Here is a 15,608-nt window from a genome sequence, read left to right on the forward strand (position 1 = left end):
AATCAGACGTCCTGGATTTGAAAAGTTATTCATTGCATTCCTTTCCTCCATTCCTTTCGTTTGAAAAGTATCCAACCTTGAACCAGTTTGTTTGTTTGTTTTGAGACAAACAGTGCTGGGATTACAGGTGTGACCCACCAGCCTGGCCCCTGGAATCAGTTTCTTGACCACAGTTTCTTATCCTGGGGATCACCAGGTGGGCCTATGAACCCACTAACATCACAAGCTGAGTCTGGGTGGCTGTATTTGTGTGGACATTTCCTCTCATGAACATGGTTCATTTTAAACGTGTCTAAAGGCATCTATGATCTTTAAAAGCAAGGATTTCACTGTTAAATACATTTAAAATGGCATTACATTCATTTTTAAAAGCTATTTCAGACAATGGCACTGTAAGGCAATGTTATTCCAGTTAAGAATATATCAGGCTGGGCCGGGCGCGGTGGCTCACGCCTATAATCCCAGTACTTTGGGGGGCCAAGGTGGGCAGACAACGAAGTCGGGAGATTAAGACCATCCTGGCGCCGGGCGCGGTGGCTCAAGCCTGTAATCCCACCACTTTGGGAGGCCGAGACGGGCGGATCACGAGGTCTGGAGATCGAGACCCTCCTGGCTAACACGGTGAAACCCCGTCTCTACTAAAAAAAAATACAAAAAACTAGCCGGGCGTGGTGACGGGCGCCTGTAGTCCCAGCTACTCGAGAGGCTGAGGCAGGAGAATAGCGGGAACCCGGGAGGCGGAGCTTGCAGTGAGCTGAGATCCGGCCACTGCACTCCAGCCTGGGCGACAGAGCGAGACTCTGTCTCAAAAAAAAAAAAGACCATCCTGGCTAACACGGTGAAACTACGTCTCTACTAAAATTACAAAAAAATTAGCCGGGCGTGGTGGCAGGTGCCTGTAGTCCCAGCTACTTGGGAGGCTGAGGCAGGAGAATCGCTTGAACCAGGGAGGTGAAGGTTGCAGTGAGCCAAGATCGTGCCACTGCACTCCAGTCTGGGTGACAGAGTAAGACTCCGTGTCTCAATAAAAAAAAAAAGAATGTAACAGAAAAGTTTAGTTTTCTTCTACTCAGGAGAGTCAGAGCTTATATTCTTTAAAGTCAGTCTGTGGAACTGTATCTCTTCCTCAGTTATCATCTGCTGTGTCTTAAAGTTTATATGTTAAACTGATTTAGGATTTAGTATATGGCTAATCGCTCTTATCCAAAGTAAGGTTGGTATTATTAAAAGTTCCAGTTTATTAGTTGGTTTAAATAGCCTCTGACTCTCAACAGCTTTCCGTTAAGAAAAAACTACCTTAATGAGGCATTAAGTTAAGGAATAGAGAGCAGAGAATCTAGATGAGTATTTCAAGGGAAACAAATCATCCCTAACGTTTTACAGTGAAGAGCACACTTATGTTAATTTGAATTTTGCATACCCAGACCTTATCTGTCCATCTCTCCGGTTTACCCAGACTATTTTGAGGACCAAAGCGAAGAAGGGGAGAAGAGAGTGGGCAGGTAAGAGGATGAAGACAAGGCAGCTAAAAGAACAGGAGGAGACTGAGAGAGCTATAATGGTTCTCCAGCTGGGAATTAGGAATCCTCTGCAGAGTAACAATCTAGAAAAAGTAAAAAGGGCTTTTAAGATTCTGGTTGGCCAAGCACTATGGCTCCCCAGCACTATGGGAGGGTGAGGCAGGAGGATCGCTTTAGCCCAGGAGTTCAAGACCAGTCTGGACAACATGATGAGAACCCGTCTCTACAAAACATAAAAAATTAGCCAAGCATGGTGGCGTGCCATCTGTGTAGTGAGCCATGATCTCATCACTGCACGCCAGTCTGGGTGACAGAGTGAGAGACTCTGTCTCAAAAAAAAATTCTGGTTAAGGATTGGGCACGGTAGCTCATGCCTGTAATCTCGCCACTTCGGGAAGCCAAGGTGAGCGGATCACTTGAGGCTGGGAGTTCAAGACCAGACCAGCCTGGCCAAGGAAAACAACAACAATAAAAGGAGGTGGGGAGGAGGGGAAGGGGAAGGAGAAGGGGAAGGAGGAGGGGAAGGAGGAGGGGAAGAAGGAGGAGAAGAAATTTGTCAGGCATGGTGGTGTGTGCCTGTACTCCCAGCTTCTCCAGAGGCTGAGGCAAAGGATCACTCGAGCCAGGAGTTGGGAGTCTGCAGTGACCTATGATCGCGCCACTGCACTCCAGCCTGGGTGACAGTGTGAGACCCCTTCTCAAAAACAAAAAGATTCTGTTTAAAATCAAGAAATCAAAAAAGAGGCAACTAGAAAAGCTAGGGGACAAATGCAACTATCTGGATTTCTGTAATTACAGATATCAGTAATCTATAAAACACATGTCAAAGGCAAAACAATATGATTTCTAGGTATACATTCCCCATTGGGGCACCCTTCCCAAGGCTGCTTTCCCTTCAAGCAGTGGTCTTTACATTTTGAGGGATCACAGACATATCCACTAAGAAACTGACAAAAGCTAAGGAATCACCTAGAAACGAAATACCTGGGAACACACGTACACAAAATGTAGCAGTTTCAGGAGATTTGCAAATACCTTTCAAGTCTGATCCCTGGATCCCAGACACTGTTTTAAAGGGCTCAAGTCCCAAAATGACCCTACCTATATTATAACACATCCATTCCCTCCTAGCCATCAAAATTAAGATGATTCCCTCTGTGCCACTGATCTCAAATAGATTATAAGAAGAAAGCACTATAGGTAGTCACATGGGTAAATTAGGACAGTGCTGAAATGAGAATCAGGACTGGATTTGAGTCCCAGTTATGTCACTAGCAGATATTGTAACATCAGGTAAGTCACAACAGCGTTAGCTCAGTGTTTCCTCAGCCACAAATGAGGGGTTTGGAATAAACTAAGGTGCTGACATTTTAAAAGGGAGCAGCTTTCCTGTGTTTACTGAATATTTACCAGGAATCTCACATGTTTCAGGTCCCATAGGTAAGTGGCGGGAAAACAAAGAAAAAGAAGACCACCCTCAAGGAGCTACACAGACTAATAGCTACAAAACACTGAGGTTCATATTCTAATAAAAGAATATAGTGAACTAAGAAATGAGAGGAGGAGCAGCATATGTAACTTTGCCCGAGAAGACTAGAGTCTAGTCTTGATGTTTCGCAAACAGATACGGTAGGCATGGAGTACATCCAACATACGAAGACTCCAAGGTGTGAGAGAGCAGCCAATCTTCGAGGGAATGCAGTTTGTGCAACCGTGTAAAAGCGCTGAGATTAGACAGCAGGCAGGAGAATGTGTAACTAGCAGGCAAGGGAAGTGTTTTAGAATAAGACAGCTTTGATTCACCTGCCTAACTGGCTGCCCCACTGTAAGTATGAGATGTCAAGATGTGCACCTGACATCCGACTTCTACAAATTAGCTGACTCACAAATGGTAAAAACTGTTCTCTAACAATATTTGAACTACAAATTTCTAATAAAGAAAAATGGCAGCCGGGCTCGGTGGCTCAAGCCTGTAATCCCAGCACTTTGGGAGGCCGAGGCGGGCGGATCACGAGGTCGGGAGATAGAGACCATCCTGGCTAACACAGTGAAACCCCGTCTCCACTGAAAATACAAAAAATTAGCCGGGCGTGGTGGTGGGCACCTGCAGTCCCAGCTATTCGGGAGGCCAAGGCAGGAGAATTGCTTGAACCTGGGAGGCGGAGCTTGCAGTGAGCCGAGATGGCGCCACTGAACTCCAGCCTGGACGACAGACCAAGACTCTGTCTCAAAAAAAAAAAAAAGGAAAGAAAAAAGAAAAATGGCCAGGCACAGAGGCTCATACTTGTAATCCTAAGACTTTGGAAGGTTGAGGTGGACAGATTCCTTGAACTCAGGAGTTGAAGACCAGCCTGGTCAAGATGGTTAAATCCTGTCTCTACAAAAAACACACAAAAAAATTAGCCAGGCCCAGCTATGTGGGGGGCTGAGGCAGGAGGATGTCTTAAGCCCAAGAGGTTGAGACTGCAGTTAGCTGAGATCATGCCACTGCACTACAGACTGGGTGACAAAGTGAGACCCAGTCTCAAAAAGAAAAGAAAGAAAAAGAAAAATATGGCAAGGCATGGTGGCTCACATCTGTAATCCCAGCACTTTGGGAGGCCGAGGCGGGTGGACCACCTGAGGTAAGGAGTTCAAGACCAGCATGACAAACATAGTGAAACTCCGTCTCTACTAAAAATACAAAAATTAGCCGGGCTTGGTGGTGGGCACCTGTAATTCCAGCTACTTGGGAGGCCGAGGCAGGAGAATTGCCTGAACCCGGGGGGCAGAGGTTGCAGTGAGCCGAGATGGTGCTACTGCACTCCAGCCTGGGTGACAGAGTGAGACTCGGTTGCAAAAAAAAGAAAAATGAAGTCAGTCAAGAGTTCCACTGTTTATAAACCCTGATTAATCAACCAAATTCCAAGAGGCTGAGGTGAGAGGCTCACCTGAGCCCAGGCGTTTGAGGTTGCAGTGAGCTATGATCGCACCACTGCACTGGCACTTCAGACTGGGCAAGAGTGAGAACCCATCTTTAAAAAAGAAAGGAATTTAAAAATAAACTCTGAGTCATCACTTCTTAGAAACATCCCATAACACGGCTTTTGCGATTCCCCAGTTTTACTCTTTTCCTCAGTAGGCACATAGACTCCATTCCTTCTCGCTGCCTTTCTCAAAGGTCAGCTGGATGCAGACAGCAATCAGTAGTGACGAAAGGAAAAGCCAAAAAGGGATCATGAGCATTAATCAAAAAGTCAGAATTAACCTCATGCAATGAGACCAAATTAAACTTTTCCAATTGCACCCTTTGTTTTGTTGTTCTTGTTTTAGAGACAGGATCTCACTCTGTCACCTAGTCTGCAGTGCAGTGGCACAATTACGGCTCACTGCAGCCCTAACCTCCTGACCTCAAGGGATCCTCCCAACTCAGCCTCCCAAAGCACTGGGATTACAGGGATGAGTTCCCGATCAATTCTTCCGCCTGTTGCTCTTGGTCCCACTGACTCTTGCTTTCCAAGATTTCTGGCTCCAACCATCATCCCTTCTATGTCAACCTCCACCTCTCTCTTTAGGTTCATCCCTGCAATCACGTCAATACATCAAGTTGCCCTTTCCTTGTAAAAAGTCATTCATTCAGCACATATTTTCAAGTGCTTACTAAGCATCTGGTGCTGTGCAAAGCACTGGCACTGCCTTCATGAAGCTCTGAAGAGATAGTAAAAAATATAAGCTCAGATTAACAGAGTCTGTTCTACTCCAACCTAATAATTCATTTCTAAGAAACCTCCTATTATCAAAGTCATGAAATAAAAGACACTGTTCAACAGGAGCAAAAAGGAATAAGGGACCAGAGTTTCAGACTCAAAATACTAAATTCATTTTTCCTGCAAGAATTTCAGCAAGGTATCAAGTTCCCCTACTACTAAGTTCAGCTTTTAGTTGTATCCAGTTTTTGTTCAAGAGCAAAGCCTTTCTTCTCCCAGCTTCATTAGCATTACCAAAAAAAGCACAACTCTTCAAATACATTATCAGAAACATCACCCACTGTTGTGCTAAACAAAGCAGAAAAGCCACCTTAAACACTCTTTTCCTACTCAAGCTGTGTTACTTTAAAGATAGTGGTTTGCTTGATGCAAATTGTGTTCCCGAAATCATTTGCTGCTGTATGACATCCAATTCCCGCTATGAAAGGGGAAGTCTTGGGATGCTAGAGAAGTGCGCAACCGGGGCTCATACCCAGCATGGGCAGGTCAAGAAGGCCTGCCAAGGAAGTGAGACCTCAGGGATGAGTAGGAGGTAGTTTCAGCAAAAAAGGAAAGAGAAGGGGGGAAAATTGTGCCAAGGCAGAGAGAAAGACATTTACAAACGCCCTAAAGGGAGAATGGACACACACACTTCCAAGAATACAACACAGTGGAAAAGGGGGAGGAAAACAATAGGGGAAATCAAGTGAGAGATGCAGGCCATGAGGTCTTGTGAGCCAGAGGAACGGCTGACTTTACATTGTGAGCAACAGGAAGCCGATAAAGTGTTTAAGTGAGAAGTCACACAATTTTGCTTCGTTTTAGCTGCCTCTCCCCACTTCTTCAAGTTGGGTTTCTAAAAAGAGCAGTGTACACTTGGTAGTTTGCATTTCTTCCTACCCTCTCTCCTGAACTCCTCGTATCTGTCTTGTATAGTGTGCTGACATGACTCCCTTTAAGGTATCTGTTAATCTGGCTGCTCAATGTAATGGCCATCTCAGGCTGGCCCTTACCTGTCAGGCGGCCCTGCTCACCCTCAACTCCCTCCACTGCTTTCCTCCCCACTTCTGCGGCTGTTCCCTGCCAGTCTTTTTTGCAAGCTCCTCTTTCTCTACCCATCCTTTTAAAGGTTGTCAAGATTCTGTCCTTGGCCTTTGGTATTTCCAAACGCTCTGTATCTTCCCTGGATGATCTCATCAACGTCTAAGACCTCAAATATCACCCATGTGTTCATGATTTCCAAAATCACATTTACTCAGACCTCTCTCCCGAACTCCAAATTTATACATTCAACTTGCTTAATTTCAGTGTCTCGCAGGTACCTCAAATTGAATTAAACAGTTTCAGAACCAAACTTATACATAACATATACCCCTTTACCATTTCATTTCAAATCTCTTATCTCCCCTCCATCCCTCCTGCCACTGTCTAAGTGCAGGAGCTCATCATTTCTGTTCAGGTTTACTCCAACCGACTACTGCCCTGTGCCACGTGCCTACCCTTTCCCCATCCAGCCGCTAGCAGTCAGAACGATCTTGCTAACAAGTAAATATGATCAGCCGGGAGCGGTGGCTCACACCTGTAATCCCAGCACTTTGAGAGGCCGAGGCAGGGGGTTCACCTGAGGTCAGGAGTTCAAGACCAGCCCAGCCAACATGGCGAAACCCTGTCTCTACTAAATGTACAAAAAAATCAGACAGGCATGGTGGTGTGTGCCTGTAATCTCAACTACGCAGGAGGCTGAAGCAAGTGAATCACTTGAACCCGGAAGGCAGAGGTTGCAGTGAGCTGACATCGCACCAGCCTGGGCGACAGAGCAGGACTCTGTCAAAAAAAAAAAAAAGCCGTAAATATGATCATGGTATTTCCAGGCTTACAATTCCACAGTCAGTTCCCATTAACCAGCTCAAATTCCTTAGTCTGATCTACAAGGGCCTTCTAGGCTCTGCCTTATTCTCCAGCATCTCAACTTCACACCAGTCTCCAAGCCAAACTGTGGGTGGTTCTCTCAGCGTTCCTTCAGTGCCTTTGTGCACGCCCTCCTTGCTGGACACTAATTCCCTTTACCTCCCTTGTCCTCTTCCCCTGGCCAATGTCTTTCAAGACTTCGGTGAAGTCCTCCCTCCCCTCAGAAGCTTCACCAGAACTCCCATGTGCACCCCTTTTTCGGAAATACAGGACGCCTAGGTACACAACTCCACAACACCCTGTGCTTCAGGCTAGCTTTACATGTATCACTTTCACGTTTTCATCTGCTTACCTATTTACAGGGCTGCATCCTGAAAAACTGGGACTCTTGTCTTTTAACAAGAATTCTCTGTGTCTAACACTAGCACATAACAAGCATGTTATGAACTAATGAATGAAAATATGGAACTATGGCCGGGCGCGGTGGCTCAAGCCTGTAATCCCAGCACTTTGGGAGGCCGAGACGGGCGGATCACGAGGTCAGGAGATCGAGACCATCCTGGCGAACACTGTGAAACCCCGTCTCTACTAAAAAATACAAAAAACTAGCCGGGCGAGGTGGCGGGCGTCTGTAGTCCCAGCTACTCGGGAGGCTGAGGCAGGAGAACGGCGAGAACCCGGGAGGCGGAGCTTGCAGTGAGCTGAGATCCGGCCACTGCACACCAGCCCCGGCGACAGAGCAAGACTCCGTCTCAAAAAAAAAAAAAGAAAATACGGAACTACGATGAGACCCCAAAAGAATAAGCCCTCGAGTGTGAGCACCTCGAGGGCAGGAACCTTGTCAGGAGCATTCTCTGCTGAATCCCCAAAGCCAGGAGCAAAAGCTGCAACGACACTGGGGGTCCGCGCATATTTGTGGAATGGCTGAATGGATGTTCTAATTCTAAGGCCGCAGGAAAACACACAATTCAAACCTTCTGACTTGCTTTCCATTACTAACCTTCTTGGTTTGTGACCTACTTTTACTGTAACACCAGTGTGCATGGTCATGGTTTCATTACCAAACTAATGGTCTTGTTTTCCACTAGGAAAAAATAATGAGTATTGACCAACCAATTAAACTACAGGATTCCTCGGTAAGAATCTATAGAAGGATTTTCTGATCTTTTTGAAAATGGATGTGAAATACTCCAGTGGATGCGAGTAAGTTTATTTTTCTGGAAAAAGGAATCACAATTCTTATTGAATTTTCAAGGATATTAACGATACCAAAGAAAACCAAAATTTTTAAACCAAAATGTTAACCTGAATTAAGTTACCTTCACTTTTCTCTTTTCAAATCTATTTCCATATATAAAACCTAAGCCTTAGATAAAGCAGCCTCTGCTAAAACAAATGTAACTGGAGAAGATGCAGCTGGCAGGCTCTCTCTCACATTAAGATTCCTACTAGAATTGGCGTTTCAGATTGTCTATAATTGGAAGAGTCCTTAACAGCATTCTTTAAAACTTAGAGCCCTATTCTAACATACTCTGTTTCATGGGATTCAGGATATTTATACTTCCCACTAATGTGTTCAAGAAGAAAACGTTACTTTCTGAACACATTTTTCACTGTCATCTACTTAAATGGAAAGGGGAAAAACCCAGGATCATCCACATTTACAGGAAAGCCCGTCTTTTCTTTTACTTTATACAGAGAACGAAACATCAGAAGCAGCAGTAACTTAACCGTCACCAAATTCAATCTTGGGAATACGGCAAGGATTAAAAAGGGGAAAGCAATTAAATCATTTTGAGAGAGAGAAAGTTTTGTTTGAATTAAAAGGTAGTCTAGTTGACATAAAAAAGCGAATCACAGGTGTTTATACTACATATTGCATATATGTGAGCTTAACAGGCACAATTAGGGCGACAGGCGTCGGAACAGGGTGCCCCTGGGGAGGGGACGAGGGCACTATCTCAGGGCAAGGAAAGGTTATTTTGATTTGAGGGGGCTTGCAAGGGGAGATTCATTTGTGACACTCGTTTGGGAGCACCCATGAGGTCTTCGTTTCACTGCAGGGAAAGCATACCTCGGTAAGGAAAACTATAAACAGAATGACACGCTATCACTGGACGAACACAAGCAGAGACTCTTTCGTTCCGGGAAGATTCTGTGGGGGAAGAGCCCACGCTGGGCGCCGCCGGGCTACGGGGGAATGCGAAGACGGAGGGTGCCGGGAGCGCTGCCCTCGCCCGAGGCCCCGAGCCACCCCCAACCACCGCGGCTCCGCCGGGAGAGCGGGCTTCGCCTCGCAGAGGGCTGCGGCTGCCGGCCCGGCGCCCACGGCGGCCTGCTCCGACAGGTCCTGCGCGAGCGCCAGCTGGACCCGGACGCCGCGGCCCAACTCGCCCGCCCCCGCCTTCGCCGCTCCCGGGGACGCCGGCTGCCTGCCCGGCCACAAAACACCCGGCCAGAGAAAAACCACGAGCTGTCCGCGAGCAAGAACCACGCACAGCGGCGTGGGAGCAACGGCGAGGCTGCGGGGTCCGGGGCCCCTACCCTGGCTGCCCGAGCGCCCCCACAGATTCACCAAGGACCCCGACCCGGGCCGCTCAATGCTGCTGGCGTATCCACGCGCTCCCCAAGAAGGCGCTTTGGCGCCGCCCTCCAGAACTAACTGCGCTTGCGCTAACCACGAGGCTGCTCAACACAAGCATGCCTTTTTTTTGCCCCAAAAGGAGCAAGAGAGCGGTCAGCGCAGGCGCGCCCCTGACGCGGCCCGCGCCGCCACTTCCGCCCCGAGCTAGATGCGAGAGGCGGGGGAGGCGGGAGGGAGCCTGCGGGCAGGGCACGAGCCCGGGTCTCGGAGGAGGTCGGCGACCGCCGCGCGATTCCGCGACTCACCAAGTACAGCGACTGCCAGCGACGCTGAGTATCCAACTCCTCGAACTCCCGCTCGATGGTGGTGGGCATGGCGGCGGGAGCGAGCTGGCGCGAGCAGAGCCTGCGCCGGCGGAGAGGCTCAGGCCCCGCACGATCCGGGGAGAGCGCTGGCGCTGCGGCGCATGCGCCCTGCGCGCCGCGCCCCGCCCCCACGCCAAGCCCGGCCGGGCGTGGGGAAAGTACCTGGAGCGTCGGACGTCAGCGCGCAGACTCGGCGCCCGAGAGCCGCGCGGAGTCGGCGGCGGGGCGGAGCGGGACGCTCGGGGGGCGGGGCTCGGGGCGGCCAGGTGGGAGGGGGCGGGGCCGGGGACCACCGGGCAGCCGTGGTCCCGGCGCGCAGCACGAGGTGGCAGCCTCTTGGGCTGGCTTCTTCCGACACGAGGGAGGCGGTGGTGTGGGTAGCGCGGGGTTACTGGAATAGGACCCCCTGAGGAAGTCCCCAGAGAAGTCGCCGGCACGCTCCGCCTTCCTGCTTTCCCATTTCTCGTTTTCTTCTCAGCCTTCGTATTTTTTTAAAGTGCGGTATTTGAATTTTATTTTAAACATCTTCTAGGTCAGTTTAGCGGCCTGTGACCAACTTGGGAACAGATTCCTCATTCTTTTCTGCTCCTGTAAGCCTGCAGATTTTATGCCAAATAAACCGCTGGAGCAAAAGGAAAGGCAGCCTCTCCCGGAATTTGGGAGAATACACCTTGTTAAGAAAACGTTCTACAACTTACGAATTAGAGTTAACTGTGAAAAAGAGCACGTCCTCTTTTACCAAACGAAAGTACTAGTTAGGGAAGTCATCTTGCTTCAGATTTAAGATAGTTCTTTTTTAGTGCTTGTAATATCCTACTATATAATCTTCATAAGAAACGTGAAGGGTTAGGAAAGGTTTAGCCGTGCTATCCAGTATTGGGATTTAAATTTTGAATACTAATTCAGTTCCTCAGTGGCACCAGCCACATTTCAGATGTGGTATAACCACGTATGACAAAGTACATATGTAGAACGTTTCTATCATCAAAGACAGTTCTCTTGGACAGAGCCGGCTGAGAGGACTAAAATACTTGGGGCAGAAGAATGTCCTTAATCACATAAAAGAATGAAAACCCTAGCCAGAAGGTAAAAAAAAAAAAGAAAGAAAAGAAAAGAAAGTTGGCTACGGAACTAGAAGAAATCGTAGTAACAAAACATGAAGCAGTCAGCAAGCTTTCTACTTACATAGTGTGGTTTAGGGATACAGGAAAGCTTCTCCCGAAAGACCGAAAGACCGCACCATGTCTCATGGTCCTTGGTTTTGAAATTCTGTCATTGAATCTGCTTGTTTTGATTAAAGGCGTGGTATCTCACAGAATACCCTGTAACCGTTCGCATTAGTCTGCTCATCAGATTGCTTTCCAACCAAAGAATACTGTGTTCTCTCAGGGGAGAACAAGTCTCCCACCTAAAATCAAGGTTGGCAATGGTGAGGATGTTTCCCTGAAAGGAGGGGCATCTCTGTCTCAAAGCGGCAGTTCTTATCGCCAAGGATTCAGCATCCCTTTGGAAGTCACTTGTCAGCCTCTCTGGTTGGGGAGCTGTATTTGCCTATTTAGTTTGCTGAGTGCAGCAAAGAATCTAGAGCAGCGGTTCTCACACCAGCATTATTTGCATCTGCTGTGAGCTCTTTGCAATGCAAATTTGAAGGCCTCACCCCAACCTACTGAGTCAGAATCTCTGGTGTTGGGGCTCGGGAGACTATTTAAACAAGCTCTCCTGGGGATGCCTATGCCTCCCCGAAGTTTGAGAACGACTGCTCCAGAAAAATACCTATACAGGGCTTCACTGAAGCCCTGGGATGAAAAGAAAACAACAGAGACCATCCTGGCTAACACGGTGAAACCCCGTCTCTACTAAAAAAATATAAAAAACTAGCTGGGCGAGGTGGCGGCGCCTGTAGTCCCAGCTACTCGGGAGGCTGAGACAGGAGAATGGCGTAAACCCGGGAGGCGGAGCTTGCGATAAACTGAGCTGAGATCCGGCCACTGCACTCCAGCCCGGGCGACAGAGCGAGACTCTGTCTCCAAAAAAAAAAAAAGAAAAAAGAAAACAACAGAGATTAACTTGCTTTGAGATATCCTGCTGACAAGATATGACTTGGTCTCTCTGACATATGTGACCCCAGTCCAACTAGTTCCTAGCTTGTTGTTTCTGAAGGACCCCAAACCTAGACTTTTGCCCCCTTTGAAGTCAAGATGAGAGGTTCTCAGGATTTTAAAATGTCGAGCTTCCCTAGTGCCCCCAAATTGTTCAAATTCCTTTGATAGTAGGCATACTTTTATGTGCATACTCTTTATATATTTGAGGAAATACATAATGAACAAAGTTGTTAATTTAAAAAATTACAAATTCATTTAAAAGAATTATGAAATTAAGTAGTCATGTGTATTTTTAGATAATAGTACATATATGTATGAGATACTCATTTTACAGATCATGCTTGGTGGGTAACATATTTGGATTCATAGCAATGTCTTCAACTTAATCCTTGGCCCCTTCAATCCCTGTTTGGGAACCACCGCTCTAGACCAGACGAAAGGAAGCATAGCAAGAGTTTGGAGTCCCTTCTTTCACTGGAACAAGGCGTGCCTTCTGCACTTGAGTATCCTGCTAAAGAGGCTGTCTCCCCTCGATGTATAACGTACACCCTTTCAGAGAAAACGCTATTTACTATCCACAGCCCCTCCTGTGGTTTGAATAATGGTGTCCCCTCCAAAATTCGTGTTGAGACTTAGTCCTCATGGTGGTGATATTAAGAGGTGGGCATTTTGGGAAGTTATGAGGGATCTGCTCTCATGAATTTGATTAGTGCCTCACAAAAGGACTGGAGGGAATTAGCTTAGGCCCTTTTTGCCCCTCTGTCCCACCGTGTGAAGAGCCCTGGTTGGCACCATGAGGAACGGGCCGTCAGCAGACATCAAACCTGCTGGTGCCTTGACCTTGGATTGCCCAGCCTCCAGAACTGTGAGAAATAAGTTTCTGTTGTGTGTAAATTACACAGTTGCAGAGATTTCATTATAGCAGCACAAACAGACTAAAACGGTCCTTATAGCTAGAACTTCAGAGGGACAAACATACCAAAATACAGCCCAAAAGCCTAGTGTCTACAAGAGCTGTACATTTATAGAGCTGGGCAGACATTTGTTATACAAATTCAGATTGTACAGATTGCAGTGCGAATGAACTTAGGTATATATAGTTTTTAATAAACTTTGAATTGAAATATACACAGAAATGTACACAAATCACAAGTGTATAGCTCAGCTATGTTTGCAGAGTGAACATAGCTATCCATCAATACTCAGGCCAAGAATAGGAACTTTATCTGTCCTCCAGAAAGCCCCTGAAGCACCATCCTAAATCCTCCCCTCCCCCTTGAGTAACCAGCCCCATGCCCTCTAACACCATAGATTAGTTTTGCCTTTTTTGAACTTTGTTTAATTATGTAATATGTGCTTTTTAATGTCTGACTGCTTTTGCTCAGCAAATTAGTGAGAGTCATCCATGTTGTAGGAATAGTTTGTTCATTCTTGCTGCTAAATAGTATGTGATTGTTTGAGTCTACTACCATGTATTTGTTCTGAATTTGGTTGTTTCCAGTTTGGCGTTATGAAGAGAACCATTAAGGACATGTTTGTACTTGTCTTTTGTAGACATACACTCATTTCTTGTGGGCATATATCTAGGAGTGGGATTGCTGGATTGCAGTGTATCTATATGTTCGACATACACTGCTGAACAGTTTTCTTTTTTGTCTTTTTTTTTTTTTTTCCTTTTTGTGGAGAACGGGGTCTTGCTGTATTATCCAGGCAGGTCTCAAACTCCTGGGCTCAAGCTATCCTCCCGCCTCTGCCTCCCTGAGAGCTGGGATTACAGGCGTGAGCCACCGTGCCCGGCTGCTGAACAGTTTTCTGAGTGATTGCATCCCCTCTTGAGCTCGGACACAGGACAAGGATGGCCACTATCATCACTTCTGTTCTACACTGTATAGTCGTAGCAACAAGTGAAGAAAATTAAGAAGTGGTATAGTGATCGGAAAGGATGAAACAAAGTTATGTTATAGCCAATATATTGTACACATAGAAAATCCAAAGTAATCTACAGGTAAACTATTAGATTAATAAGTGAATGTAGGCTAGGTGTAGTGGCTCACACCTGTAATCCTAGCACTTTGGTAGTCAAAGTGGGAGGATCACTTGAGGCCAGTAGTTGGAGACCAGCCTGGGTAACACAGTGAGACTCCATCTCTAAAAATAAAAAAATTAGAAAAAAAATTGAATTTAGCAATGTCTTTGAATACAAAGTCAATATAAGGAAAAGCAGTTGTATTTTATTTATTTATTTATTTATTTATTTTGAGATGGACTCTTGCTCTGTCTCCCAGGCTGGAGTGCAGTGGAGCGATCTTGGCGCCACCACACCCAACTAATTTTTTATGGTTTTAGTAGAGACGGAGTTTCACTGTGTTAGCCAGGATGGTCTTGATCTCCTGACCTTGTGATCCGCCCACCTCGGCCTCCCAAAGTGCTGGGATTACAGGCGTGAGTCACCGTGCCCGGCAGAAAAAGCAGTTGTATTTCTACATAGCAGCAGCAACTAGAAAATTTTTAAACATTGGAATATAAACTATTCAGAAAAACTCTTAACAAAAGATTAGCAAAACCTCTAGTCTGAAAACCACAATGTATCACTCAGAGGAATGAAAGAAGAGCTAAATAAATGGGAGGATATATGATGTAATATATTAGAAACTTTAGTATTTTAAAGTTGCCAGTACTTCTCAATGTATGACTTCAGTGCAATCTCAATCAAAATCTCACCATACTTTTGTAGTGGAAATTGACAAACTGATGCTACCATTTACAAATAAAAATGCAAGGGGCCAAAAGTAGCCAAAATAATCTTTTTTTTTTTTTTTTTTTTTTTTTTTTTTTTTGAGACGGAGTCTTGCTCTGCCGCCCAGGCTGGAGTGCAGTGGCCGGATCTCAGCTCACTGCAAGCTCCGCCTCCCGGGTTTACACCATTCTCCTGCCTCAGCCTCCTGAGTAGCTGGGACTACAGGCCCCCGCCATGTCGCCCGGCTAGTTTTTTGTATTTTTTAGTAGAGACGGGGTTTCACCTGTTAGGCAGGATGGTCTCGATCTCCTGACCTCGTGATTCGCCCGTCTCGGCCTCCCAAAGTGCTGGGATTACAGGCTTGAGCCACCGCACCCGGCCTAAAATAATCTTAAGGAAGAACAAAATGGAAGTTTTACCTCACCAGATAATAAGGTTTACTCTAAAGCTACAATAATTAAAACAGCATGTTCTTAGTGTGCAGATAGACAAATAGAAGAATGGAACAGAACAGAGTCTAAAAATGAACTCAGGGGCCAAAAGTAGCCAAGAAGAACAGATCTGGAAGACATTATCCCTCCAGATCTCAAGATCTCTTATAAAGATATGTGGTATTGATGCAGTGAAAGGGAAGCTGACCAGTGAAACTAAACAAAGTCCACAAATA

The 15,608-nt window shown here is 46.3% G+C and overlaps 1 protein-coding gene across 9 annotated transcripts in view; it reads right to left on the reverse strand.

Annotated features, from left to right (window-relative positions):
- PTPN2 (protein tyrosine phosphatase non-receptor type 2) overlaps positions 1 to 10,304 on the reverse strand; it is a 99,123-nt gene extending 88,819 nt beyond the window's left edge. For 4 of the 9 annotated variants that reach the window (XM_033178404.1, XM_033178402.1, XM_033178409.1 and 1 more), the window contains exon 1: positions 10,043 to 10,299. In XM_033178404.1, coding sequence (XP_033034295.1) covers positions 10,043 to 10,111 — 69 coding nt within the window. In that variant the 5' untranslated portion in view covers positions 10,112 to 10,299. Of the gene's footprint in view, positions 1 to 9,227; positions 9,759 to 10,042 lie in introns of those variants that run through there. The other 5 variants (XM_033178407.1, XM_033178406.1, XM_033178411.1 and 2 more) reach the window with 4 other exon arrangements.
- Positions 10,305 to 15,608: the final 5,304 nt, after the last annotated feature.

Source organism: Trachypithecus francoisi, unplaced genomic scaffold (assembly GCF_009764315.1).
Source record: "Trachypithecus francoisi isolate TF-2019V2 unplaced genomic scaffold, Tfra_2.0 Lachesis_group19, whole genome shotgun sequence".
NCBI classification, from domain to species: domain Eukaryota; kingdom Metazoa; phylum Chordata; class Mammalia; order Primates; family Cercopithecidae; genus Trachypithecus; species Trachypithecus francoisi.